Here is a 17218-nt window from a genome sequence, read left to right as displayed (position 1 = left end):
GTTTCTCACATCATTGTTATTTCTATCTTTCCTTTCGTGTCCTCTCTGTTTTCTTTTCTCACACCATTGTTGCTTGTATCTCTCCTTTTGTCTCCTCTCCCTTCTTGTTTCTCATACCATTGTCACTTCAATCTATCTTTTTGTCTCTTTTCCCTTCTTGTTTCTCACACCATTGTTACTTCTATCTCTCCTTTTGTCTCCTCTCCCTTATTGTTTCTCACACCATTGTAACTTTTATCTCTCATTTTGTATCCTCTCCTTATTGTTTTTCATACCATTGTTACTTCTATCTATTCTTTTGTCTCTTCTCCCTTCTTGTTTCTCACATCATTGTTACTTCTATCTCTCCTTTTGTCTCCTCTCCCTTCTTGTTTCTCACACCATTGTTACTTCTATCTCTCCTTTTGTCTCCTCTCCTTTCTTGTTTCTCATACCATTGTCGCTTCTATCTCTGTTTTAGTCTCATCTCCCTTCTTGTTTCTCACACCATTGTCACTTCTATCTCTCCTTTTGTCTCCATTCCCTGATTGTTTCTCATACCATTGTTACTTCTATCTCTTCTTTTGTCTCTTCTATCTTCTTGTTTCTCACACCATTGTCACTTCAGTCTCTCCTTTTATCTCTTGTCTCTTCTTGTTTCTCACACCATTGTTACTTATATCTCTTCTTTTGTCTCTTCTCCCTTCTTGTTTTTCACACCAATGTTGCTTCTAACTCCTTTTGTCTCCTCTCCTTTCTCGTTTCTGACACCATTATTACTTATATCTCTTCTTTTGTCTCTTCTCCCTTCTTGTTTTTCACACCATTGTTGCTTCTATCTCTCATTTTGTCTCCTCTCTCTTCTTGTTTCTCACACCATTGTTGCTCATATCTCTCCTTTTGTCTCCTCTCCCTTCTTGTTTCTCACGCCATTGTTGCTTCTAACTCTTCTTTTCTCTCCTCTCCCTTCTTGTTTCTCACCATTGTTACTTCAATCTCTCCTTTTGTCTCCTCTCTCTATTTTCTTGTTTCTCACACCATTGCTGCTTCTACCTCTCCTTTTGTCTCCTCTCCTTTCTGGTTTCTCACATCATCGTTACTTCTATCTATTCTTTTGTCTCTTGTCCCTTCTGGTTTTTCATACCGTTGTTACTTCTATCTCTACTTTTGACTCCTCTCTCTTCTTGTTTCTCACACCATTGTTACTTCTATCTCTCCTTTTGTCTCCTCTCCCTTCTTGTTTCTCACATCATTGTTATTTCTTTCTCTCCTTTTGTGTCCTCTCCGTTCTCTTTTCTCACACCATTGTTGCTTCTATCTCTCCTTTTGTCTCTTCTCCCTTTTTGTTTCTCACATCATTGTTACTTCTATGTCTCCTTTTGTCTCTTCTGCCTTCTTATTTCTCACACCTTGTTGCTTCTATCTCTCTTTTTATTTCCTCTCCATTCTTGCTTCTCATACTATTGTTGCTTCTTTCTCTTCATTTCATCACTTCTCCCTTCTTGTTTCTCATACCATTGTTACTTCTATCTCTCATTTTGTCTTCTCTTCTTTCTTGTTTCTTACACCATGGTTACTTCTTTCTCTCCTTATGTCTCTTTTCCCTTGTTGTTTCTCACACCATTGTTACTTCTATCTCTCCTTTTGTTTCTTTTCCCTTCTCGTTTCTCACACCATTGTTACTTATATCTCTTCTTTTGTCTCTTCTCCCTTCTTGTTTTTCACCCTATTGTTGCTTGTATCTCTCATTTTCTCTCCTCTCCCTTCTTGTTTCTCACACCATTGTTCCTTCTATCTCTCCTTTTGTCTCCTCTCCCTTCTTGTTTCTCACCATTGTTACTTCTATCTCTCCTTTTGTCTCCTCTCTCTATTTTTTTGTTTCTCACACCATTGCTGCTTCTACCTCTCTTTTTGTCTCCTCTCCTTTCTGGTTTCTCACATCATTGTTACTTCTATCTCTCCTTTTGTCTCTTCTCCTTTCTTGTTTCTCACATCATTGTTACTTCTATTTCTCCTTTTGTCTCCTCTCCTTTCAGGTTTCTCACATCACTGTTGCTTCTATCTCTTCTTTTGTCTCCTCTCCCTTCTTGTTTCTCACGCCATTGTTGCTTCTAACTCTCCTTTTCTCTCCTCTCCCTTCTTGTTTCTCACCATTGTTACTTCTATCTCTCCTTTTGTCTCCTCTCTCTATTTTCTTGTTTCTCACACCATTGCTGCTTCTACCTCTCCTTTTGTCTCCTCTCCTTTCTTGTTTCTCACGCCATTGTTGTTTCTAACTCTCCTTTTCCCTCCTCTCCCTTCTTGTTTCTCACCATTGTTACTTCTATCTCTCCTTTTGTCTCCTCTTTCTTCTTGTTTCTCACACCATCGTTGCTTCTATCTCTCCTTTTGTTTCCTCTCCCTACTTGTTTCTCACACCATCATTACTTCTATCTCTCCTTTTGTCTCCTCTCTTTTCTTGTTTCTCACGCCATGGTTGCTTCTAACTCTCCTTTTCCCTCCTCTCCCTTCTTGTTTCTCACCATTGTTACTTCTATCTCTCCTTTTGTCTCCTCTTTCTCCTTGTTTCTCACGCCATTGTTATTTCTATCTCTCCTTTTGTCTCCTCTCCCTTCTCGTTTCTCACACCATTGTTACTTATATCTTCTCTTTTGTCTCTTCTCCCTTCTTGTTTCTCATACCATTGTTGCGTATATCTCTTGTTTTGTGTCCTCTCCCTTCTTGTTTTTCACCCCATTGTTACTTCTATATCTCCTTTTGTCTCCTCCCCCTTCTTGTTTCTCACCCCATTGTTGCATCTATCTCTCCTTTTGTCTCATCTCCCTTCTTGTTTCTCACACTTTTGTTACTTCTATATCACCTTTTGTCTCCTCTCCGTTCTTGTTTCTCATACCATTGTTGCGTATATCTCTTGTTTTGTCTCCTCTCCCTTTTTGTTTTTCACCCCATTGTTACTTCTATCTCTTTTTTTGTCTCCTCTCCCTTCTTGTTTCTCACCCCATTGTTGCTTCTATCTCTCCTTTTGTCTCCTCTCCCTTATTGTTTCTCACACCATTGTTACTTCTATCTCTCCTTTTGTCTCCTCTCCCTTATTGTTTCTCATACCATTGTTACCTCTATCTATTCTTTTGTCTCTTCTCCCTTCTTGTTTCTCACATCATTGTTACTTGTATCTCTCCTTTTGTCTCCTCTTCCTTCTTGTTTCTCACACCATTGTTACTTCCATCTCTCCGTTTGTCTCCTCTCCCTTCTTGTTTCTCATACCATTGTTACTTCTATCTCTCATTTAGTATCTTCTCCCTTATTGCTTTTCACGCCATCATTACTTCTATCTCTCCTTTTGTCTCCTCTCTTTTCTTGTTTCTCACGCCATGGTTGCTTCTAACTCTCCTTTTCCCTCCTCTCCCTTCTTGTTTCTCACATCATTGTTACTTCTATCTCTCCTTTTGCCTCCTTTCCCTTCTCGTTTCTCACACCATTGTTACTTATATCTCTTCTTTTGTCTCCTCTCCCTTATTGTTTCTCACACCATTGTTAATTCTAAATCTTTTTTTGTCTCCTCTCCCTTTTTGTTTTTCACCCCATTGTTACTTCTATCTCTCTTTTTGTCTCCTCTCCCTTCTTGTTTCTCACCCCATTGTTGCTTCTATCTCTCCTTTTGTCTCCTCTCCCTTTTTGTTTCTCACACCATTGTTACTTCTATCTCTCCTTTTGTCTCCTCTCCCTTATTGTTTCTCACACCATTGTTAATTCTAACTCTCTTTTGGTCTCCTCTCCCTTCTTGTTTCTCATACCATTGTTACTTCTATCTCTCATTTTGTTTCCTTTCACTTATTGTTTCTCATACCATTGTTACTTCTATCTATTCTTTTGTCTCTTCTCTCTTCTTATTTCTCATACCATTGTTACTTCTATCTCTACTTTTGTCTCCTCTCTTTTCTTGTTTCTCACACCATTGTTACTTCTATCTCTCCTTTTACCTCCTCTCCCTTTTTCGTTTCTCACATCATTGTTGCTTCTATCTCTCGTTTTGTCTCTTTTCCCTTCTTGTTTCTCACACCATTGTTACTTCTATCTATTCTTTTGTCATCTCTCTTTTCTTGTTTCTCACACCATTGTTACTTCCATCTCTCCTTTTACCTCCTCTCCCTTTTTGTTTCTCACATCATTGTTATTTCTATCTTTCCTTTCCTGTCCTCTCCGTTATCTTTTCTCACACCATTGTTGCTTGTATCTCTCCTTTTGTCTCCTCTCCCTTATTGTTTCTCACACCATTGTTACTTCTATCTCTCATTTTGTCTCCGCTCCCTTATTGTTTCTCATACCATTGTTACTTCTATCTCTCCTTTTGTCTCCTATCCCTTATTGTTTCTCATACCATTGTTACTTCTATCTATTTTTTTGTCTCTTCTCCCTTCTTGTTTCTCACATCATTGTTACTTCTATCTCTCCTTTTTTCTCCTCTCCTTTCTTGTTTCTCACACCATTGTTACTTCTATCTCTCCTTTTGTCTCCTCTCCCTTCTTGTTTCTCATACCATTGTTACTTCTATCTCTCATTTTTTATCCTCTCCCTTATTGTTATTCATACCATTGTTACTTCTATCTATTCTTTTGTCTCTTCTCCCTTCTTGTTTCTCACATCATTGTTGCTTCTATCTCTCCTTTTGTCTCCTTTCCCTTCTTGTTTCTCACACCATTGTTACTTATATCTCTTCTTTTGTCTCTTCTCCCTTTTTGTTTTTCACCCCATTGTTGCTTCTATATCTCCTTTTGTCTCCTCTCCCTTCTTGTTTCTCATACCATTGTTGCGTATATCTCTTGTTTTGCCTCCTCTCCCTTCTTGTTTTTCACCCCATTGTTACTGCTATCTCTCCTTTTGTCTCCTCTCCCTTCTTGTTTCTCACCCCATTGTTGCTTCTATTTCCTTTTGTCTGTTCTCCCTTCTTGTTTCTCACACCTTTGTTACTTCTCTCTCTCCTTTTGTCTCCTCTCCTTTCTGGTTTCTCACTTCATTGTTGCTTCTATCTCTCCTTTTGTCTCCTCCCCCTTCTTGTTTCTCACACCGTTGTTACTTTTATCTCTCATTTTGACTCCTTGCACTTCTTGTTTCTCATACCATTGTTACTTCTATCTATTCTTTTGTCTCTTTTCCCTTCTTGTTTTTCATACCATTGTTACTTCTATCTCTACTTTTGTCTCCTCTTTCTTTTCTCGTTTCTCTTACCATTGTTACTTCTATCTCTCCTTTTGTCTCCTCTCCCTTATTGTTTCTCATACCATTTTTACTTCTATCTATTCTTTTGTCTCTTCTCCCTTTTTGGTTCTCACATCATTGTTACTTCTATCTCTCCCTTTGTCTCTACTCCCTTCTTGTTTCTCTTACCATTGTTACTTCTATCTCTCCTTTTGTTTCCTCTCCCTTATTGTTTCTCATACCATTGTTACTTCTATCTAGTCTTTTGTCTCTTCTCCCTTCTTGTTTCTCACACCATTGTTGCTTCTTTCTCTCCTTTTGTGTCCTCTCCGTTCTCTTTTCTCACACCATTGTTGCTTCTATCTCTCCTTTTGTCTCTTCTCCCTTCTTGTTTCTCACATTATTGTTACTTCTATGTCTCCTTTTGTCTCCTCTCCATTCTTGCTTCTCATACTATTGTTGCTTCTATCTTTAATTTTGTCTCTTCTCCCTTCTTGTTTCTGATACCATTGTTGCTTCTATTTCTTATTTTGTCTCCTCTCCCTTCTTGTTTCTCACACCATTGTTACTTCTATCTCTCATTTTGTCTCCTTTCACTTCTTGTTTCTCATACCATTGTTACTTCTATCTATTCTTTTGTCTCTTTTCCCTTCTTGTTTTTCATACCATTGTTACTTCTATCTCTACTTTTGTCTCCTCTCTCTTCTTGTTTCTCACACCATTGTTACTTCTATTTCTCCTTTTGTCTCCTCTCCTTTCTTGTTTCTCACATCATTGTTATTTCTTTCTCTCCTTTTGTGTCCTCTCCGTTCTCTTTTCTCACACCATTGTTGCTTCTATCTCTCCTTTTGTCTCTTCTCCCTTCTTGTTTCTCACATCTTTGTTACTTCTATGTCTCCTTTTGTCTCTTCTCCCTTTTTGTTTTTCACACCAATGTTGCTTCTAACTCCTTTTGTCTCCTCTCCCTTCTCGATTCTGACACCATTGTTACTTATATCTCTTTTTTTGTCCCTTCTCCCTACTTGTTTTTCACACCATTGTTGCTTCAATCTCTCATTTTGTCTCCTCTCTATTCTTGTTTCTCACACCATTGTTGCTCATATCTCTCCTTTTGTCTCCTCTCTCTTCTTGTTTCTCACACCATTGTTACTTCTATTTCTCCTTTTCTCTCTTCTCCCTTCTCGTTTTTCACACCATTTTACTGATATCTCTTCTTTTGTCTCTTCTCCCTTCTTGTTTTTCACCCCATTGTTGCTTCTATATCTCCTTTGGTCTCCTCTCCCTTCTTGTTTCTCATAGGATTGTTGCTTCTATCTCTCCTTTTGTCTCTTCTCCCTTCTTGTTTCTCACATCATTGTTACTTCTATGTCTCCTTTTGTCTCTTCTCCCTTTTTGTTTTTCACACCAATGTTGCTTCTAACTCCTTTTGTCTCCTCTCCCTTCTCGATTCTGACACCATTGTTACTTATATCTCTTCTTTTGTCTCTTCTCCCTTCTCGTTTTTCACACCATTGTTACTTATATCTCTTCTTTTGTCTCCTCTCCCTTCTTGTTTTTCACCCCATTGTTAATTCTATCTCTTCTTTTGTCTCCTCTCCCTTCTTGTTTCTCACCCCATTGTTGCTTCTATCTCCTTTTGTCTCTTCTCCCTTCTTGTTTCTCACACATTTGTTACTTCTATCTCTCCTTTTGTCTCCTCTCCTTTCTGGTTTCTCATATCATTGTTGCTTCTATCTCTCCTTTTGTCTCCTCTCCCTTCTTGTTTCTCACACCATTCTTCCATTCATCTCTCATTTTGTCTCCTCTTTCTTCTTGTTTCCCACACCATTGTTGCTTCTATCTCTCCTTTTGTCTCCTCTTCCTTCTTGTTTCTCACACCATTGTTGCTTCTGTCTCTCCTTTTGTCTTCTCTCCCTGCTTGTTTCTCACGCCATTGTTGCTTCTAACTCTCCTTTTCTCTCCGCTCCCTTCTTGTTTCTCACCATTGTTACTTCTATCTCTCCTTTTGTCTCCTCTCTCTCTTTTCTTGTTTCTCACACCATTGCTGCTTCTATGTCTCCTTTTGTCTCCTCTCCTTTCTGGTTTCTCACATCAATTGTTACTTCTATCTCTTCTTTTGTCTCTTCTCCCTTTTTGTTTTTCACCCCATTGTTGCTTCTATATCTCCTTTTGTCTCCTCTCCCTTCTTGTTTCTCATACCATTGTTGCGTATATCTCTTGTTTTGCCTCTTCTCCCTTCTTGTTTTTCACCCCATTGTTACTTCTATCTCTCCTTTTGTCTCCTCTCCCTTCTTGTTTCTCACCCCATTGTTGCTTCTATTTCCTTTTGTCTGTTCTCCCTTCTTGTTTCTCACACCTTTGTTACTTCTCTCTCTCCTTTTGTCTCCTCTCCTTTCTGGTTTCTCACTTCATTGTTGCTTCTATCTCTCCTTTTGTCTCCTCCCCCTTCTTGTTTCTCACACCGTTGTTACTTTTATCTCTCATTTTGACTCCTTGCACTTCTTGTTTCTCATACCATTGTTACTTCTATCTATTCTTTTGTCTCTTTTCCCTTCTTGTTTTTCATACCATTGTTACTTCTATCTCTACTTTTGTCTCCTCTTTCTTTTCTCGTTTCTCTTACCATTGTTACTTCTATCTCTCCTTTTGTCTCCTCTCCCTTATTGTTTCTCATACCATTTTTACTTCTATCTATTCTTTTGTCTCTTCTCCCTTTTTGGTTCTCACATCATTGTTACTTCTATCTCTCCCTTTGTCTCTACTCCCTTCTTGTTTCTCTTACCATTGTTGCTTCTATCTCTCCTTTTGTTTCCTCTCCCTTATTGTTTCTCATACCATTGTTACTTCTATCTATTCTTTTGTCTCTTCTCCCTTCTTGTTTCTCACACCATTGTTGCTTCTTTCTCTCCTTTTGTGTCCTCTCCGTTCTCTTTTCTCACACCATTGTTGCTTCTATCTCTCCTTTTGTCTCTTCTCCCTTCTTGTTTCTCACATTATTGTTACTTCTATGTCTCCTTTTGTCTCCTCTCCATTCTTGCTTCTCATACTATTGTTGCTTCTATCTTTAATTTTGTCTCTTCTCCCTTCTTGTTTCTGATACCATTGTTGCTTCTATTTCTTATTTTGTCTCCTCTCCCTTCTTGTTTCTCACACCATTGTTACTTCTATCTCTCATTTTGTCTCCTTTCACTTCTTGTTTCTCATACCATTGTTACTTCTATCTATTCTTTTGTCTCTTTTCCCTTCTTGTTTTTCATACCATTGTTACTTCTATCTCTACTTTTGTCTCCTCTCTCTTCTTGTTTCTCACACCATTGTTACTTCTATTTCTCCTTTTGTCTCCTCTCCTTTCTTGTTTCTCACATCATTGTTATTTCTTTCTCTCCTTTTGTGTCCTCTCCGTTCTCTTTTCTCACACCATTGTTGCTTCTATCTCTCCTTTTGTCTCTTCTCCCTTCTTGTTTCTCACATCTTTGTTACTTCTATGTCTCCTTTTGTCTCTTCTCCCTTTTTGTTTTTCACACCAATGTTGCTTCTAACTCCTTTTGTCTCCTCTCCCTTCTCGATTCTGACACCATCGTTACTTATATCTCTTTTTTTGTCCCTTCTCCCTACTTGTTTTTCACACCATTGTTGCTTCAATCTCTCATTTTGTCTCCTCTCTATTCTTGTTTCTCACACCATTGTTACTTCTATTTCTCCTTTTCTCTCTTCTCCCTTCTCGTTTTTCACACCATTTTACTGATATCTCTTCTTTTGTCTCTTCTCCCTTCTTGTTTTTCACCCCATTGTTGCTTCTATATCTCCTTTGGTCTCCTCTCCCTTCTTGTTTCTCATAGGATTGTTGCTTCTATCTCTCCTTTTGTCTCTTCTCCCTTCTTGTTTCTCACATCATTGTTACTTCTATGTCTCCTTTTGTCTCTTCTCCCTTTTTGTTTTTCACACCAATGTTGCTTCTAACTCCTTTTGTCTCCTCTCCCTTCTCGATTCTGACACCATTGTTACTTATATCTCTTCTTTTGTCTCTTCTCCCTTCTCGTTTTTCACACCATTGTTACTTATATCTCTTCTTTTGTCTCCTCTCCCTTCTTGTTTTTCACCCCATTGTTAATTCTATCTCTCCTTTTGTCTCCTCTCCCTTCTTGTTTCTCACCCCATTGTTGCTTCTATCTCCTTTTGTCTCTTCTCCCTTCTTGTTTCTCACACATTTGTTACTTCTATCTCTCCTTTTGTCTCCTCTCCTTTCTGGTTTCTCATATCATTGTTGCTTCTATCTCTCCTTTTGTCTCCTCTCCCTTCTTGTTTCTCACACCATTCTTCCATTCATCTCTCATTTTGTCTCCTCTTTCTTCTTGCTTCCCACACCATTGTTGCTTCTATCTCTCCTTTTGTCTCCTCTTCCTTCTTGTTTCTCACACCATTGTTGCTTCTGTCTCTCCTTTTGTCTTCTCTCCCTTCTTGTTTCTCACGCCATTGTTGCTTCTAACTCTCCTTTTCTCTCCGCTCCCTTCTTGTTTCTCACCATTGTTACTTCTATCTCTCCTTTTGTCTCCTCTCTCTCTTTTCTTGTTTCTCACACCATTGCTGCTTCTATGTCTCCTTTTGTCTCCCCTCCTTTCTGGTTTCTCACATCAATTGTTACTTCTATCTCTTCTTTTGTCTCTTCTCTTTTCTGGTTTCTCACATCATTGTTACTTCTATCTCTCCTTTTGTCTCCTCTCCTTTCTGGTTTCTCACATCATTTTTGCTTCTATCTCTCCTTTTGTCTCATCTCCCTTCTTGTTTCTCACACCATTGTTACTTTTATCCCTCATTGTGTCTCCTCTTTCTTCTTGTTTCTCACACAATTGTTACTTCTATCTTTCTTTATGTTTCCTCTCCCTTCTTGTTTCTCACACCATTGTTACTTCTATCTCTCCTTTTGTCTCCTCTCCTTTCTTGTTTTTCACGCCATTGTCTCTTCTAACTCTCCTTTTCCCTCCTCTCCCTTCTTGTTTCTCACCATTGTTACTTCTATCTCTCTTTTTGTCTCCTCTTTCTTCTCGTATCTCACACCATTGTTACTTCCATCTCTCCTTTTGTCTCCTCTCCCTTCTCGTTTCTCACACCATTGTTACTTATATCTTTTGTTTTGTCTCTTCTCCCTTCTTGCTTTTCACCACATTGTTGCTTCTATATCTCTTTTTGTCTCCTCTCCCTTCTTGTTTCTCATACCATTGTTGCGTATATCTCTTGTTTTGTCTCCTCTCCCTTGTTGTTTTTCACCCCATTGTTACTTCTATCTCTCCTTTTGTCTCCTCTCCCTTCTTGTTTCTCACACCTTTGTTACTTCTCTCTCTCCTTTTGTCTCCTCTCCTTTCTAGTTTCTCACACCATTGTTGCTTCTATCTCTCCTTTTCTCTCCTCTTCCTTCTTGTTTCTCACACCATTGTTGCTTCTGTCTCTCCTTTTGTCTTCTCTCCCTTCTTGTTTCTCACGCCATTGTTGCTTCTAACTCTCCTTTTCTCTCTTCTCCCTTCTTGTTTCTCACCATTGTTACTTCTATCTCTCCTTTTGTCTCCTCTCTCTCTTTTTTTGTTTCTCACACCATTGCTGCTTCTATGTCTCCTTTTGTCTCCTCTCCTTTCTGGTTTTCTCACATCAATTGTTACTTCTATCTCTTCTTTTGTCTCTTCTCTTTTCTGGTTTCTCACATCATTGTTACTTCTATCTCTCTTTTTGTATCCTCTCCTTTCTGGTTTCTCACACCATTGTTACTTATATCTCTTCTTTTGTCTCTTCTCCCTTCTGGTTTCTCACAACATTGTTGCTTCTATCTCTCCTTTTGTCTCCTCTCCTTTCTGGTTTCTCACACCATTGTTACTTCTATCTCTCCTTTTGTCTCCTCTCCTTTCTTGTTTCTCATACCATTGTCGCTTCTATCTCTGTTTTAGTCTCATCTCCCTTCTTGTTTCTCACACCATTGTCATTTCTATCTCTCCTTTGGTCTCCACTCCCTGATTGTTTCTCATACTATTGTTACTTCTATCTCTTCTTTTGTCTCTTCTATCTTCTTGTTTCTCACACCATTGTCACTTCAATCTCTCCTTTGATCTCTTGTCTCTTCTTGTTTCTCACACCATTGTTACTTATATCTCTTCTTTTGTCTCTTCTCCCTTCTTGTTTTTCACACCAATGTTGCTTCTAACTCCTTTTGTCTCCTCTCCCTTCTCGTTTCTGACACCATTGTTACTTATATCTCTTCTTTTGTCTCTTCTCCCTTCTTGTTTTTCACACCATTGTTGCTTCTATCTCTCATTTTGTCTCCTCTCTCTTCTTGTTTCTCACACCATTGTTGCTCATATCTCTCCTTTTGTCTCCTCTCCCTTCTTGTTTCTCACGCCATTGTTGCTTCTAACTCTCCTTTTCTCTCCTCTCCCTTCTTGTTTCTCACCATTGTTACTTCTATCTCTCCTTTTGTCTCCTCTCTCTATTTTCTTGTTTCTCACACCATTGCTGCTTCTACCTCTCCTTTTGTCTCCTCTCCTTTCTGGTTTCTCACATCATCGTTACTTCTATCTATTCTTTTGTCTCTTTTCCCTTCTTGTTTTTCATACCATTGTTACTTCTATCTCTACTTTTGTCTCCTCTCTCTTCTTGTTTCTCACACCATTGTTACTTCTATCTCTCCTTTTGTCTCCTCTCCCTTCTTGTTTCTCACATCCATGTTATTTCTTTCTCTCCTTTTGTGTCCTCTCCGTTCTCTTTTCTCACACCATTGTTGCTTCTATCTCTTCTTTTGTTTCTTCTCCCTTTTTGTTTCTCACATCATTGTTACTTCTATGTCTCCTTTTGTCTCTTCTGCCTTCTTTTTTCTCACACCTTGTTGCTTCTATCTCTCCTTTTGTTTCCTCTCCATTCTTGCTTCTCATACTATTGTTGCTTCTTTCTCTTCTTTTCTCTCTTCTCCCTTCTTGTTTCTCATACCATTGTTACTTCTATCTCTCATTTTGTCTCCTCTTCTTTCTTGTTTCTTACACCATGGTTACTTCTTTCTCTCCTTATGTCTCCTTTCCCTTGTTGTTTCTCACACCATTGTTACTTCTATCTCTCCTTTTGTCTCTTTTCCCTTCTCGTTTCTCACACCATTGTTACTTATATCTCTTCTTTTGTCTCTTCTTCCTTCTTGTTTTTCACCCCATTGTCGCTTCTATCTCTCATTTTCTCTCCTCTCCCTTCTTGTTTCTCACACCATTGTTCCTTCTATCTCTCCTTTTGTCTCCTCTCCCTTCTTGTTTCTCACGCCATTGTTGCTTCTAACTCTCTTTTTCTCTCCTCTCCCTTCTTGTTTCTCACCATTGTTACTTCTATCTCTCCTTTTGTCTCCTCTCTCTATTTTCTTGTTTCTCACACCATTGCTGCTTCTACCTCTCCTTTTGTCTCCTCTCCTTTCTGGTTTCCCACATCATTGTTACTTCTATCTCTCCTTTTGTCTCTTCTCCTTTCTTGTTTCTCACATCATTGTAACTTCTATCTCTCCTTTTGTCTCCTCTCCTTTCTAGTTTCTCACATCACTGTTGCTTCTATCTCTTCTTTTGTCTCCTCTCCTTTCTTGTTTCTCACGCCATTGTTGCTTCTAACTCTCCTTTTCTCTCCTCTCCCTTCTTGTTTCTCACCATTTTTACTTCTATCTCTCCTTTTGTCTCCTCTCTCTATTTTCTTGTTTCTCACACCATTGCTGCTTCTACCTCTCCTTTTGTCTCCTCTCCTTTCTTGTTTCTCACGCCATTGTTGCTTCTAACTCTCCTTTTCCCTCCTCTCCCTTCTTGTTTCTCACCATTGTTACTTCTATCTCTCCTTTTGTCTCCTCTTTCTTCTTGTTTCTCACACCATTGCTGCTTCTACCTCTCCTTTTGTCTCCTCTCCTTTCTTGTTTCTCACGCCATTGTATCTTCTAACTCTCCTTTTCTCCCCTCTCCCTTCTTGTTTCTCACCATTGTTACTTCTATCTCTCCTTTTGTCTCCTCTCTCTCTTTTCTTGTTTCTCACACCATTGCTGCTTCTATTTCTCCTTTTGTCTCCTTTCCTTTCTGGTTTCTCACATCCTTGTTACTTCTATCTCTCTTTTTGTCTCCTCTCCCTTCTTGTTTCTCATACCATTGTTACTTCTATCTCTCATTTTTTATCCTCTCCCTTATTGTTTTTCATACCATTGTTACTTCTATCTATTCTTTTGACTCTTTTCCCTTCTTGTTTTTCATACCATTGATACTTCTATCTCTACTTTTGTCTCCTGTCTCTTCTTGTTTCTCACACCATTGTTACTTCTATCTCTCCTTTTGTCTCCTCTCCCTTCTTGTTTCTCACATCATTGTTATTTCTATCTCTCCTTTTGTGTCCTCTCCGTTCTCTTTTCTCACACTATTGTTGCCTCTATCTCTCCTTTTGTCTCTTCTCCCTTCTTGTTTCTCACACCATTGTTACTTTTATCCCTCATTGTGTCTCCTCTTTCTTCTTGTTTCTCACACAATTGTTACTTCTATCTTTCTTTATGTTTCCTCTCCCTTCTTGTTTCTCACACCATTGTTACTTCTATCTCTCCTTTTGTCTCCTCTCCTTTCTTGTTTTTCACGCCATTGTCTCTTCTAACTCTCCTTTTCCCTCCTCTCCCTTCTTGTTTCTCACCATTGTTACTTCTATCTCTCTTTTTGTCTCCTCTTTCTTCTCGTATCTCACACCATTGTTACTTCCATCTCTCCTTTTGTCTCCTCTCCCTTCTCGTTTCTCACACCATTGTTACTTATATCTTTTGTTTTGTCTCTTCTCCCTTCTTGCTTTTCACCACATTGTTGCTTCTATATCTCTTTTTGTCTCCTCTCCCTTCTTGTTTCTCATACCATTGTTGCGTATATCTCTTGTTTTGTCTCCTCTCCCTTGTTGTTTTTCACCCCATTGTTACTTCTATCTCTCCTTTTGTCTCCTCTCCCTTCTTGTTTCTCACACCTTTGTTACTTCTCTCTCTCCTTTTGTCTCCTCTCCTTTCTAGTTTCTCACACCATTGTTGCTTCTATCTCTCCTTTTCTCTCCTCTTCCTTCTTGTTTCTCACACCATTGTTGCTTCTGTCTCTCCTTTTGTCTTCTCTCCCTTCTTGTTTCTCACGCCATTGTTGCTTCTAACTCTCCTTTTCTCTCTTCTCCCTTCTTGTTTCTCACCATTGTTACTTCTATCTCTCCTTTTGTCTCCTCTCTCTCTTTTTTTGTTTCTCACACCATTGCTGCTTCTATGTCTCCTTTTGTCTCCTCTCCTTTCTGGTTTTCTCACATCAATTGTTACTTCTATCTCTTCTTTTGTCTCTTCTCTTTTCTGGTTTCTCACATCATTGTTACTTCTATCTCTCTTTTTGTATCCTCTCCTTTCTGGTTTCTCACACCATTGTTACTTATATCTCTTCTTTTGTCTCTTCTCCCTTCTGGTTTCTCACAACATTGTTGCTTCTATCTCTCCTTTTGTCTCCTCTCCTTTCTGGTTTCTCACACCATTGTTACTTCTATCTCTCCTTTTGTCTCCTCTCCTTTCTTGTTTCTCATACCATTGTCGCTTCTATCTCTGTTTTAGTCTCATCTCCCTTCTTGTTTCTCACACCATTGTCATTTCTATCTCTCCTTTGGTCTCCACTCCCTGATTGTTTCTCATACTATTGTTACTTCTATCTCTTCTTTTGTCTCTTCTATCTTCTTGTTTCTCACACCATTGTCACTTCAATCTCTCCTTTGATCTCTTGTCTCTTCTTGTTTCTCACACCATTGTTACTTATATCTCTTCTTTTGTCTCTTCTCCCTTCTTGTTTTTCACACCAATGTTGCTTCTAACTCCTTTTGTCTCCTCTCCCTTCTCGTTTCTGACACCATTGTTACTTATATCTCTTCTTTTGTCTCTTCTCCCTTCTTGTTTTTCACACCATTGTTGCTTCTATCTCTCATTTTGTCTCCTCTCTCTTCTTGTTTCTCACACCATTGTTGCTCATATCTCTCCTTTTGTCTCCTCTCCCTTCTTGTTTCTCACGCCATTGTTGCTTCTAACTCTCCTTTTCTCTCCTCTCCCTTCTTGTTTCTCACCATTGTTACTTCTATCTCTCCTTTTGTCTCCTCTCTCTATTTTCTTGTTTCTCACACCATTGCTGCTTCTACCTCTCCTTTTGTCTCCTCTCCTTTCTGGTTTCTCACATCATCGTTACTTCTATCTATTCTTTTGTCTCTTTTCCCTTCTTGTTTTTCATACCATTGTTACTTCTATCTCTACTTTTGTCTCCTCTCTCTTCTTGTTTCTCACACCATTGTTACTTCTATCTCTCCTTTTGTCTCCTCTCCCTTCTTGTTTCTCACATCCATGTTATTTCTTTCTCTCCTTTTGTGTCCTCTCCGTTCTCTTTTCTCACACCATTGTTGCTTCTATCTCTTCTTTTGTTTCTTCTCCCTTTTTGTTTCTCACATCATTGTTACTTCTATGTCTCCTTTTGTCTCTTCTGCCTTCTTTTTTCTCACACCTTGTTGCTTCTATCTCTCCTTTTGTTTCCTCTCCATTCTTGCTTCTCATACTATTGTTGCTTCTTTCTCTTCTTTTCTCTCTTCTCCCTTCTTGTTTCTCATACCATTGTTACTTCTATCTCTCATTTTGTCTCCTCTTCTTTCTTGTTTCTTACACCATGGTTACTTCTTTCTCTCCTTATGTCTCCTTTCCCTTGTTGTTTCTCACACCATTGTTACTTCTATCTCTCCTTTTGTCTCTTTTCCCTTCTCGTTTCTCACACCATTGTTACTTATATCTCTTCTTTTGTCTCTTCTTCCTTCTTGTTTTTCACCCCATTGTCGCTTCTATCTCTCATTTTCTCTCCTCTCCCTTCTTGTTTCTCACACCATTGTTCCTTCTATCTCTCCTTTTGTCTCCTCTCCCTTCTTGTTTCTCACGCCATTGTTGCTTCTAACTCTCTTTTTCTCTCCTCTCCCTTCTTGTTTCTCACCATTGTTACTTCTATCTCTCCTTTTGTCTCCTCTCTCTATTTTCTTGTTTCTCACACCATTGCTGCTTCTACCTCTCCTTTTGTCTCCTCTCCTTTCTGGTTTCCCACATCATTGTTACTTCTATCTCTCCTTTTGTCTCTTCTCCTTTCTTGTTTCTCACATCATTGTAACTTCTATCTCTCCTTTTGTCTCCTCTCCTTTCTAGTTTCTCACATCACTGTTGCTTCTATCTCTTCTTTTGTCTCCTCTCCTTTCTTGTTTCTCACGCCATTGTTGCTTCTAACTCTCCTTTTCTCTCCTCTCCCTTCTTGTTTCTCACACCATTGTTCCTTCTATCTCTCCTTTTGTATCCTCTCCTTTCTGGTTTCTCACACCATTGTTACTTATATCTCTTCTTTTGTCTCTTCTCCCTTCTGGTTTCTCACAACATTGTTGCTTCTATCTCTCCTTTTGTCTCCTCTCCTTTCTGGTTTCTCACACCATTGTTACTTCTATCTCTCCTTTTGTCTCCTCTCCTTTCTTGTTTCTCATACCATTGTCGCTTCTATCTCTGTTTTAGTCTCATCTCCCTTCTTGTTTCTCACACCATTGTCATTTCTATCTCTCCTTTGGTCTCCACTCCCTGATTGTTTCTCATACTATTGTTACTTCTATCTCTTCTTTTGTCTCTTCTATCTTCTTGTTTCTCACACCATTGTCACTTCAATCTCTCCTTTGATCTCTTGTCTCTTCTTGTTTCTCACACCATTGTTACTTATATCTCTTCTTTTGTCTCTTCTCCCTTCTTGTTTTTCACACCAATGTTGCTTCTAACTCCTTTTGTCTCCTCTCCCTTCTCGTTTCTGACACCATTGTTACTTATATCTCTTCTTTTGTCTCTTCTCCCTTCTTGTTTTTCACACCATTGTTGCTTCTATCTCTCATTTTGTCTCCTCTCTCTTCTTGTTTCTCACACCATTGTTGCTCATATCTCTCCTTTTGTCTCCTCTCCCTTCTTGTTTCTCACGCCATTGTTGCTTCTAACTCTCCTTTTCTCTCCTCTCCC

At 39.0% G+C, this 17218-nt stretch overlaps 2 protein-coding genes across 2 annotated transcripts in view; one reads left to right on the top strand and one right to left on the bottom strand.

The window, feature by feature from the left end:
* Nucleotides 1-17218, top strand: part of LOC137394298 (uncharacterized) — a 290856-nt gene that overhangs the window by 102011 nt on the left and 171627 nt on the right. The gene's annotated exons all lie outside the window — the stretch shown is intronic.
* LOC137393000 (pre-mRNA-splicing factor CWC22 homolog) overlaps nucleotides 1-17218 on the bottom strand; it is a gene marked incomplete at its 3' end in the record, with an annotated part of 34573 nt that overhangs the window by 649 nt on the left and 16706 nt on the right. The window contains exon 4 of the mRNA XM_068079381.1: nucleotides 3401-3419. Coding sequence (XP_067935482.1) covers nucleotides 3401-3419 — 19 coding nt within the window. The remainder of the gene's footprint in view (nucleotides 1-3400; nucleotides 3420-17218) is intronic.

The sequence above is a fragment of the Watersipora subatra genome, chromosome 4, assembly GCF_963576615.1.
Source record: "Watersipora subatra chromosome 4, tzWatSuba1.1, whole genome shotgun sequence".
Classification (NCBI taxonomy): domain Eukaryota; kingdom Metazoa; phylum Bryozoa; class Gymnolaemata; order Cheilostomatida; family Watersiporidae; genus Watersipora; species Watersipora subatra.
This window is presented reverse-complemented; position numbering and strand designations above follow the sequence as displayed.